General features: G+C 38.4%; 1 protein-coding gene across 2 annotated transcripts; it reads left to right on the top strand.

Annotated features, from left to right (window-relative positions):
- The first annotated feature begins 217 nt into the window (after positions 1-217).
- errfi1a (ERBB receptor feedback inhibitor 1a) lies at positions 218-8,539 on the top strand. 2 transcript variants are annotated; one of them, XM_084101848.1, is made up of 4 exons: positions 218-376; positions 4,435-4,633; positions 4,815-4,897; positions 5,626-8,539. In XM_084101848.1, exons 2-4 carry the CDS (start codon positions 4,485-4,487, stop codon positions 6,753-6,755), a joined length of 1,362 nt encoding a protein of 453 aa, XP_083957974.1. In that variant the 5' UTR covers positions 218-376; positions 4,435-4,484; the 3' UTR covers positions 6,756-8,539. The 2 variants fall into 2 exon arrangements, with proteins under 2 accessions (XP_083957974.1, XP_083957975.1); XM_084101849.1 differs by having other exon boundaries at positions 222-376; positions 4,842-4,897.
- Positions 8,540-12,065: the final 3,526 nt, after the last annotated feature.

Below are 12,065 nucleotides of genomic sequence, written 5' to 3'. Positions count from 1 at the left end.
CTTTCAAAAACATTAAAAACATACTTTTTTCAAACTTTTGGCCGGTACTGATGTGTATATATATATATATATAGTCTAAACAAATACATAACACAGAAAGGGTAACGATGCAGAGACATTCACATATATAACACCATTGTGAGCACTGTGTCTTTAAATCCCGTCTGAAGGGGCGTGGCTTGCGCGTCCTCTGACTGCAGTGAGCATTTAAAGCACCGCGCACACTGAGACCCGTTTAACGAACCTCTCGACCGCTGTAATGAAAGTCCTCGCGCATCCATAGAGATACAGTACAGCTTTCAAACGGACCGAACGGGATCATTACAGCACTATGAACATTTAACACCGGACACCTAGAATCTACCAGGAGATTAAGGTGAATTTTAATGTGTTTGCTACAGTGTTTGTGGTCTGTCTGTCTCACTATGTGTGTGTGTGTGTGTGTGTGTGTGTGTGCGTGCGTGAATGAGTGTTGATGACGACAGTGACGTGTGTAACAATATTATCTGATTCTGTGACAGGCCATCCGATAAAGAGTGTGTGTTCAATTAGGAGGGAAGCACAGGAACCGTTCTAAAACAATTTGATTTATTAATGTATTAATTAATTAATTATTTAATTTAGATTTTCATTTAATCTTTAGATTTTTAAGCGTTTGTTATCATAATAACAACAAAACTGATGATTATCAGCTGACAAAAATCGCATTGCAGTGTCATAATATGTGACGTTGAAATACATGTTGCTTCATCTCGTGGAACATCAGTCTTTTTTCTGAAAGAAATGTGTGAGGTGTGTTTCGTCAGGTGTGATAGAGTTTGCGTGACTCATCCCGCCAGTTTGCGGAAGCGGACAGGTAGATCGGGTATGGTTGCCTGGAAACCGCGGCGGGGTGTGAACGCACGAGACTGTCTCTCCTTCATACCGTCGTACACTGTCATATTGGTAGTTTGTCGGGATGCAGATATTTCGTAATTTGTGTCCATGTACAATGACTTTACACTTTATTATTGGACCTCTTTTTGAAATAAATATATATATTTTTGTCAAAATAAGGGGACGTAATGGGTGTTTGTGTTCTGAATATGCACAGATTACAGTAGATGTGCATTAGAACCGCTTTTGAAGTGCTGTGTGTTCATAAGCAGTATTTCAGGTATTTCCATCAGATCCATTGTATGCTAGTCTGTCAAGAACATGTTCACATTTCACTGCAAAATTCAGACATTATATATTGCATGAAGCCTATTTTGAGAACCACACTATTTTTGCTAACACTTTTCATTAAGGTCCCATTAGTTAATGTTATAGAAACGAACAATGAGCAAAGTATTTATTAATCATCGCTAATGTTAGTTTATAACAATACAGCCTATTATTGTTTGTCCGTGTTAGCTCTGGTTAATTTAATAATATTAATAATAACAGATACAAATTTTGTTTTTAATAATGTGTTTTTGCATCTTAGAATTAACGAACTAAAATGAATAAATGCTTTAGAATTGTTTTTCATTGTTAGTTCATGTTAACAAATGGAACCTTACTGTAAAGTTAAAGTATTATATTTTCATTCTGACATGATTTTCACAATAATCAAGTCATCCAAATGCAAAAATGTCTTGTTTTCTGTCATTTTATATACTGTAATGCAAAAAAAAAAAAAGAATATTTATTGTATCATTGCAGTATATGTTGAATGTGGCCCTAATGCTGATTTAATTTAAATAAATAAATAAATAAATAAATAAATGTGCTTAATTGTCATGAACATAATGTCACAATCTTAGTAATACTAAAATAAGTTTTGAGTGAAATGTGATGCATTTCTTGCACAATGCAACCAAATATTTCCATTATCTCAGATTAAAATGCAAAAGAGGGTATAGAATTAGTAAATGTGTTTTATGGGGAAAAACATTTGGCACGCTTTGTTTACTTAACGTCTGTGCAACACACTGGCATTGTCTTCCCTAAAGCATTGAGAAATGTCTGTGCCGGACACTAGGAAGTCTGTCCGTCTTGCACCTGTTGTGAGAGGAAGCGCTTGTCCCGTGGGTTTCTTTATCACAGATCAGGTTGCATTGTGTGCTCATAGTGACCGTATCCAAGGTCCAAAGCTTTCAGGAGGCAGAACTGCTTGTATTTATGCACCGGATCAGGAACGGTCAACAGAAATGCACGTCCCTGTTGAACCAATTGACCCGGTTTAAGCACATACCCATTTATGAAGTGGCATTGCATTGCTTTCTCTGACTACTCTGTATTGGTTATTCTTGAAATGTGTAATATTGATTAAATTGCAAGATCCTGTTAGTGCACTTGTTGCATATCACACTCCGCTCTGCAGAAATGCATTGCCTTGTAAAACTGCCCTGCAATAAATTGTTCTATAAAAATGCTAATTGCTCTGTAATAGGGTACATGAGTTGTTTTATCAGTGGAAGACTGTCGTAATGTTGGTGATTTGATAGCTTGTGAGCGTGATATGTGTTTGTAAGCTAAAACCAGGATGAACCTTGCCTCCAGGTCCATCACTCTTCAAGTTCTCAAGGGTGTAAAGCTGGTTTCTCAAAGAGTGGAAAGTGTTTTATTGGATTCTACTCCAGAAGCAACTGCTGTAGACCATCTCTAGTGTTACACTAAATCGTAATAGTAGATGCAGTTTCCTTTAAACATAAGATGTGTTCCCAAGGCAGGAAATTTGAGACTGATTTGCATATATAATTTGATATTAGACTTCCTCTGTGAGAATAGCATTTGCACAAGATTCTCACAGTGTCATTGTGCTTGCAGACAAAATTACAGTGCAATATTTCATCCAACACAGAAAACTGATAAATTGTGCACAACAGTATTTTTTGAGCACGAGTCTTGCAGTGAAATGTGGGCTGTTTTGTATGTGTGTGTGAGAGCATTGAGTTTGGCACTATCCTCAAGGCTTTTGGGGCATACATGTCGTTTAGTGCTGTCAAACTGAACGCTTGTCATACCACAGGCTGTGAAGCTCAGCAGAATGTTGCTCAATGTTCTCTGAAAGAGCGCGGCTGGAGTCCCGTGCACATGGCTGACTGCATTGCAAAGCGAGGGGAAGCGAGGAGGAGGTGCATTGGATGGTGTGCTCCATAAAAAACTAGACAAAATGTCTCAGTTTTTCCACAACAACAACAAAACCATTGCAATGATCCCTAGGTGATCTCAATTAGGTTTGAATGTTAGGTTTGAATGTTCCAATTCTCATTGCTTATTAGCATGCTAGATATTGGCTGGTTATTAGTACTTATAAAGCACATATTAATGCTTTATTCTGCATTACCATATTCTACATCCCCTAATCCGTCCCAATACCTTAACTTAACAACCACCTTACTTACTATTAATAAGCAGTAATTAGGAGTTTGAGGCAAAGGTTGTAGTTAATAGTGAGATCTCACTGGAAAATTTCACTGCTCAAAGGTTGCTCTCTCATAGGTTAGGAGACTGAATGGAGCTCTTGGCTGTATTTTTTTAAAAAGTATCTTCCTGTAGTTAAATCAGTAGAGCAAGGCACTAGCAACACTAAGGTCATGGGTTTGATTCCCAGGGAAAGCAAGAACTGATAAAAAATGTGTACCTTGAATCAATGCAATACAAGTCGGTTTGGATAAAAGCATCTGCCAGATAGATAATTATAAATCTTGGACGTTTCTCTTAAAGGCACACTATGCAGTTTCTGTTTTTCTCAAACAGCGACCCCTAGACCCCTAGTACTTGTATTTAACGTTACTGTCGTAAATACCACTCACGCAGAGCCGTCTCTGCACTCTTCCGACCGCGCTTTCTTCGTTTCCTTCGTCGACTGCCATGATTCACGTCTGAAATGCGTGCTAGTGTCTTCCATAGAGGCTGCTTCATATGTTTACCATCGAAATTATTTCGAAGCTGTTATATTAAGGTACAAATCTTGCATAGTGTGCCTTTAAAATTCATTAACAGAAATGAAAATTGACACAAAAAGACAATGGCTGATGTACAGTAAGAGTAGAGAGTTAGGCTATATAATGGAAGTGGATCAGTTTAGAAATGTTTGAGTACATATTGAGATCTTTTGAGTTTAAACCATTGTGTCTCCTCTTGAGTTTCAGAAGAGACCTTAACGTGAGAGATTAGTAGGGCATTTTTCCTCAGAAAGTCTCAATTTGATCTCCATTTAAGCTCATTGCAGTGTAGGAGAAAAAAAATGAGATGTTACAAAGATCTCCTTTGAGTTTTGTCCTATTTCAATCATAAGCTCAGTGTAAGAGCTCTTGTGAAACTCTAGATAAGAGGCATTACAATGTAGGTCCTTTTCTCTTTAAGAAAGTAAATCTGAGAAGCAGGAGACTACATTTAATCGTATTCCTGTGTAGGAGGTGTTACAGAGATTCATGCTCTTGTCCTCTCATGGCTGTGTTTCAGGTACAGACCAGCAGCTGCCAGCTTGGCGGGAGGAACATTTCCTGGCCTGAATGCGAACCGACTGCAGCTGGAGCATGTCCACTGCAGGCTTGACTGCCCAGGAGATCTGTTTACCCGCGCAAAGCCTTTTCCTGCGGGGCAGCCATTGGCATAGCATGGCCGGAGCTAAGCCCTCTTGGAAATACCATGATCTACACAAGTGAGTGCAAATTTTTCTCATGTTTTCAGAGTTGAAAATTGATTAGTTTTATAAGACCCTGGACATGCACTGCATGACTGAACAGAAAAACAGGAAATGCTCTGCAACATGTTTTTCATGATGTTAATGAACCTTGGATTTGTGCATCAATTTGATTAGCTTTCCTGTTCTTAATTTGCAGCTTATGCTTCACCATTGATTCTTCTAGGGATTTCAACCATCAATCCCAGCAACAGGTGCCGCCGTCATTTTCAGGAGCAGACAGTAAGTAACATAAGTCTCATCATGATTAAAAGTTCACTCAAACTCCCCCTTAAATTTTTATGTTGTATTTTTTCCAACATTTTTGTTTTTAATACATAAAAAGACAATTGATAGCAACCATGTCTGTCAGGCTCCAAGAAGAACAGAAGCACCAAAAAAACACCTTTAAATTAGTAAACTATACAACATGTAACATCTTCGAGAAGACTAATTTAGCGAAATCTAGTGTGTGATACTTTTATGCTGCTTTTATTGCAATTTTTTGTCCTTTTTGGAGATGGACAGAGGTGAACAGTCTGTGTATAGAAAGAGCTGCGTGAGGGTCCTTCAAAACTATCCTCTTGTATTTTAGTATATTGGTTTGCAACGACTTGAAGTAAACAATGATTGTATTTAAATATTTTGGTGAACTATTCCTTAAACTTGTGTAGTAGAGTGTGCTAGCAACACCAAGGTCATGGGTTTGATTCTCAGGGAATGCACAAACTGATTTCTTGAAATGCTCTTTGGATTAAAGTGCCTGCCAAATGTAAAATAACTTAATGTAATACTGTTGGAGAAAATCATCAGCTTTAAGGGGAAGTGTAATTTCTGTTCCACTTGTGGCTACATCTTTAACACTGTTGACAGTGTGGTTATTTGTATAGTTTGCATAAAAGAACAATTGATTAATTTCAGTCTTAAAAACGGCTGTATTCTCATTCTCTGCCATCTTTCCATTCAAACAGAACAGCGGACTCATCTTCAATCACCAAACAGCCCAGGAGGCCAGCCCTTGCCCCCCAAAAAGCCTAGACCTTCCCAGCTCACCTTGCACACGGACCTTTCTACGTCCAGCCCTGCCAAAAACGACCAAGTGGTTCCCTGCTTTCAACGTCTAACCGTATCTGACTGCATCAGTCCTCCCCAGACGCCCAGCCGAGTCACCAAACCCCTTCCCCCAATTCCCGGTTCAGCTGAGCTTTCCCCGGATCAGGCTGTGGACAGTGAAGTAGAGTTCTTCAACGGAGATGACAATCGCTGCCTGGTTTCCGAACCTTGCTCCAAACAGTCTCCTTTCCGGTACGGAATGCCTAGTAGGAGGAGTTTCAGGGGCTGTGGACAGATTAACTACGCCTACTTTGAAGGTCCAACATCCCAGCAGAAGCAACAGCCACAGCCACAGCCACAGAAGTTGAGGCAGGAGCGGGAAACCCAGCAGAGGGAACAGGAGCTCCGCGACCACCACCAGCAACAGCAGCAGAACTGTCTCAGACAGCAGGAACGTACGCAAAGAAAGCTTCGGCGCTCCCATTCTGGCCCTGCCGGCTGCTTCAACAAACCCACCTCCTTCCGACTATCCAGTCACCACTGGAATACACAAGGCCTGGATAAACCAGAAGTTCCTCCGAGAGTTCCTATTCCCCCACGACCTATCAAAACGGGAGACTACCGGCGCTGGTCAGCCGAAGTCTCATCGGGAGCCAACAGTGACGATGACCGACCTCCCAAAGTTCCCCCTAGAGAACCTTTTTCCGCCAGTAGTTCCCGCACCCCGAGCCCAAAGAGCCTCCCAATGTACCTCAACGGGATCATGCCCCCTACGCAGAGCTTTGCCCCAGATCCCAAATACGTCAGTCGCGGTCTGCAACGACAGAATAGCGAAGGCTCCCCATGCATTCTGCCCGTCATGGAGAACGGCAGGAAAGCCAGCAACACACACTACTTCCTTTTGCCACAACGGCCACCATACCTGGACAAACATGAGAAGTATTTAACGGACAGCACAGCGAGTCAAGGCACGGATGCCTCCGATTCGAGTTCGGACTGGGACTGTCAAAGCAAAAGGAAAATGACGCACCAAATAGACTTGGTATGAAATAAGCGAGCTATCACTTGGGACACGTTTGTCCGAAGACTTTGTCGCTGCTTTGTTGCAGTTTTGCTGTAGTGCTCGTAAATTCGAGCGAGTTACGTATGAATTGCAGTTACTGGGATTTCTCTTGTTTTGCTCTCAACCCGGAAGCCGTTCTAACAGTTCTCTTAGAGCGAGCTCGGAAATTATGTTTTTTATTTCATTGTCATGTGAAATGTAAGTGTTGAAATGATGACATGGTGCAGTTGTTGGGTATTAGCTGGTCTGGTACCTCCATACTTCAGTGTTGTAAATTTTCGTAGTCTCATTTTATATTGCATTGATGATAATCTTTATGTCTTGGAACGTTCATCTGATCATGGGGACATAGGGTCAGTAATGCTTCTGTACGTTTATGTCGTCTACCATATATGAAGTATAAAAACAGCCTGGCTTTTTTTGCGGCCGGCATTTTAAGTGAAGGTTATTCCATCTTTTTGCATTGCATACTGCATGCAAGCATGAAATCTGACACATGCACACTATTTCGCAGCTCTTCTGTTATATTTCTCTCATCCTTTGTCAGGACACTCTTTTGTGCGCTTTTATGTGGCCTGTCTGTATAACTTGTAGTCTTGAGTGTGTGTGTTACATAGGAGCAGGCTAAGTATTGCTTTTCTGTTCTGAGTTGAGTGTGTGAGTGATACGAGAGCTGAATGTGTTACATTTGCCCAATTTTGGCACTGCTTTTATAAGCTGCTTAAAACGGCAGCTGAAATGTTGCCCTCTGAATGAACGGAGTATTTCCGATCCCTGGCTTCTTGCTAAGGCGTAGTGTGTTCTTTTGTTGCACAAAAAGCAATACTTATAAAACCTGTGAATGTTTTTATCTCCTCTTTTAAAGTGCTGTCTCCACGTGAAGCTGTGAGCCATTGTCTAGAATAGGATTTTCTCGAGTACTACCTCCCATTATAGTTCTCGTTCTTAAATACCCAACTGCGGATTACAAAGACTCAACGAATACAATCTCCCTTGATGCATGCAAGTCCGCACGAAGAAACAGTTGACCCTGATCTGTGTTTCTTTATGTTTTGCCCATTCCCTACAGTCAGTCATTAACACTTCCTCAATGAAAACGCATCTTCGACCGATTTTTAAGAGCTATGTGGAGTTAAAGTCCATACGTGTTGCGTTTGGCCAAGCTCACACATACTGATCTTCCTGTTACTGTACGTGCATTCCTGTTAGACGTGATTACAATGGGTGTGGGCACCTGAGACTTTGGCTGCTGGCAGCTGGTGAATGAGATGTTTTATTATTCTATATTGTTTCCAGAACCATCGTGATAACTCAGTAAATGTAGCAAGTTCCATGCAATTTGAAAAAAAAGAAAAGAAAAGAAAAGAGGAGTAAGACTATAAAAACATCCAGTTTGGAAGCTCTGAGGTCAAGTACAACTTTCCACCTCACAACGGGATTTGAACTCATTTGATGCCATGCTTTTCTTTTCTTTTTTAACCATTTATTTTACTAGTTTCTGTATCAAAAAAATGTTTACATTGTTTTTATTTTCCTTTTGCAGTCTTACCTAAAAATGAAGGCAAGTTCAAGAAGAAATAGACATCTCTGCTGTGTTGTGTGTATGTGTGTGTATATATAAAAATATATATATAAAGCAAAGTGCACTGATAAAACAGTATGTTGTGATGTGTAAAAGTATTTAACATTGTCCTCTTACCCAAACTGAATAGTTCTTAGTGGATTGTATCCTTTAAAGTAATAGAAATAAATACTTATTTATGAATCAAGTTTGTTTTTATCTGATATTCTGTTGTATTTCGTTCTGTGAAGTATGTCGTATCTCTGTGGAACATAGATATAGCTGTTTTGCCTGTTTTATCACACCCACGCCCCTGCGCTCTGCCTCATTACTACTGGCCTGGCTCCAGACAGGAGGAAGGTGAACTGGTCTTTTGCACTTTAAAACCGATCTTGGATCAGGTCTGTGGTTTGAAGGGATGTGCGTCTTTGGAGCTGCTTTACAGGGCACTATCTAGCAAGCCTGGGAATTACTCGCGTAGACTGGTATTTTCTGCCTTGATGATTGGGGAAAATGCTGTTTCTCTGGTCTTTTTTTGGCGCTGAAGCCTTGGATGAAACGATAAGCAGGTGAAATGAGCAAACTATAATGTCCAAAAACCAATCCACTTAACAAATTTGGCTCGGATAACAGGAAATGAAGTCATGCTTTTCACCTTATGCTGCATTTACCTTTTTATATTTCAGTTTTCATTTTAATTTATTGTAAGTTAAAAAATTTTTTGTCATTTTATTAGCTTTAATTTGTAATTTTAGTCATCTTTAGTATTTTTAATGAACTTATTTGTTTCAGTTAGTTGCCAAGGCAATATTTCAATATTTCGTTTTTTTTTCTTTTCTTTTATTCCAGATTTATTTCTAACAAAAATAATTCTCGAAATGTTGTTTTTGTTTACAATAACAACACTTTTGAGGACTTCCAAGGAACATTGACCAGTGTGAAGTTGATGCTGTCTAAGCTTTAAAAAAAAATCATAGCTAACAATGAACAGGAAATATTATTTTTATCATGTGGAATTTTTGAAATATGTACTAAAATGTACAGTAATGACACAGAATAGTAATTTCAGTGATGTAAGTCGATTCACATCACATGTGAAATGGAAATGACTCTTTGCAAACCAGTAATTCAACTCTTAAAGAAAGATAAGCTTCCTGATTAATCACAGCCTGATCAAAAGCAGACAAAAGGGAGGAACTGAAGATGGTTAAACCACATCCATTAAGGTCTATGAAAAGCAAACAACTTGTTTAGATGGCCTTGACTCAAATCTATCAACTCTATGAAAACATTCACTTACACACACAAACACACACACACACACACACACACAGACAGACAGACACATGCATATCTAAACGAGGACATACCATAGACTTCTATTGTTTTATATAGGTTACATCTGATTATGATGATTACAGACTAACCCAAGCCCACACCCTTAACCTGTTCCTAAAAGAAAATGGTTTACATATTTTGAATTTATAAACACATTTACTTGTCATATAAACCAATGCATTTCATTTCCAGGAAAAAAAATATGTAAATGAGTTCCTTTCTGCGGTCTAAAGAATTAAAGTGATGATCAGTTACACCCATTTAACAGTGAACACCTTACAAATATACAGCCAGTGATCCAGCGCTCACAGATTATAGTTGTAAGTTGTGCTATTGAAATGATTGATTAGTGTAATCATCAAAAAGTTAATGTTAAAGGGTTAGTTCACCCAAAAATGAAAATTCTGTCAGTAATTACTCACCCTCATGTTGTTCCAACCCCGTAAGACTTTCGTTCATCTTCGGAACACAAATTAAGATATTTTTGATTAAATCTGAGTGCTCTGTCTCACTCCTCCATAGGCTTCTAAGACATTATAACTTGCTGGCCCAGAAAATGTATTAAAGACATCGTTAATATAGTCCAAGTGACTACAGTGGCTCAATCTTAAGTTTATAAAGCGACGAGAATACTTTTTGTGCGCAAAAACCCCCAAAAATAACGACTTTATTCCACATTTCATTTCTGTGTTGTACACCACACGAAGGCTCACTATTGGCCGACGCTGGTCATGTGTGTGTTGCGTGTGACGTGCAACACAGACGCGCTGCGCTAAAACACTATGTGAAAAAACTCGAGGCCCAGAGAGAAGGAAATGAAAAGTGGAATAAAGTGTTTTTTTGCGCACAAAAAGTATTCTCGTCGCTTTATAAACTTAAGATTGAGCCACTATAGTCACTTGGACTATATTAACGATATCTTTAATACATTTTCTGGGCCAGCAAGTTATAATGTCTTAGAAGCCTATGGAGGAGTGATCAGCTCTCAGATTTAATCAAAAATATCTTAATTTGTGTTCCGAAGATGAACGAAGGTCTTACGGGGTTGGAACAACATGAGGGTGAGTAATTACTGACAGAATTTTCATTTTTGGGTGAACTAACCCTTTAAGTTTTGTAAAAATGATTAACTTCCTAGTCAGTTCTGAGGAAAATCGACTAAATGTGAATTCTTTTTAATTCAGTATTCTCTGAACATGATGTACAGTACATAGACTTTCGTTCATGTCTCTGTTGTCTTCTGCAATCCTGCAGGTGTGGCCCAATGACAATGAATTGCCCATTTGAATGCAGCCATACAGCGGTGGAGTGGCCAAGTGGTTAAAGATCTGGGCTGACAACTGAAAGGTTGTAGGTTCAAACAATCCAATCCATGAACTACCACCACTGAGTCCCGGTCTGGAGCAACACAACTTACCAAGGGGACTGTCCCTGAATTAAGTGTAACTTTGGATAAAAGCCTCTGTTAAATGACAAGACAGTAAACCAGGGACTGTTAGCAAAATGAGGGAAATGGTTTGTTTAGGTTTAAGAGAATGGACTACAGTAATATTTACAAGAAAAAGACACATTTGATGAGAAGCAGCAGCCAAATTACAGATGAAGATTTGCTGCCGCGTGATTAAGTCTGCAGCGCCTCCTAGTGACCTTAGAACAACATTGCAACAAACATTTTTTTTTTTTTTTTTACCGAAAGTCAACATGATGGCCTACAATAGTAAATATATGCTTTATTTTAAGAATTTCAGTTGCAAACATGTATTCAACACAATTCTCTTCTTTATAAATATTAATTTAATGTGCCTCTCAATGTAAACAGAAGCAATACCCTGCTATCATACCAAAAGGCATATAAATATATGTAAATGTACAACAAAAACAATCATTAAAAACAACAATCAACATAACTAATTAATTACTAGCTACTAATTACACAATGTAATTAAATTACTATAGATTACTAATTACTCTCTATATATTGCATTATTATTTTCTAAGTCCCATATCAACATTGAGCAGTTAAACAAATACAAGGATAGATATGAAACTGCTATTTTAATTATTTCAAATAAATAATATAAAATTGCATGAATAATTCTTGAGCTTACCAAAGTATATAAAGAGTTACATAAAAATATAGACAACATTTTAACATTAGACGTTAAATCCACTATTGTTTTATATAGGCCTAAAATTGTTCTAGTCTATACAGTATTTAATGCAATTACATCAGAAGTAACTGTAATTAAATTACAGAAAAGAGTAATGCCTTAAATTACTTTTTAAAGGGAAAATAATTAAATTACAGTAATTAATTAGATAATATGCATTACACCCAACACTGATTAGGATTATGTTTATTTATGATGATTGTTATTAATAGTTTTTTTTTTTTT

This window comes from Abramis brama (genome assembly GCF_963993115.1).
Source record: "Abramis brama genome assembly, chromosome: 23".
In the NCBI taxonomy this organism is placed as follows: Eukaryota; Metazoa; Chordata; class Actinopteri; order Cypriniformes; family Leuciscidae; genus Abramis; species Abramis brama.
Note: the sequence above shows the minus strand (reverse complement) of the source record. Positions and strands in the feature narration are given on the sequence as shown.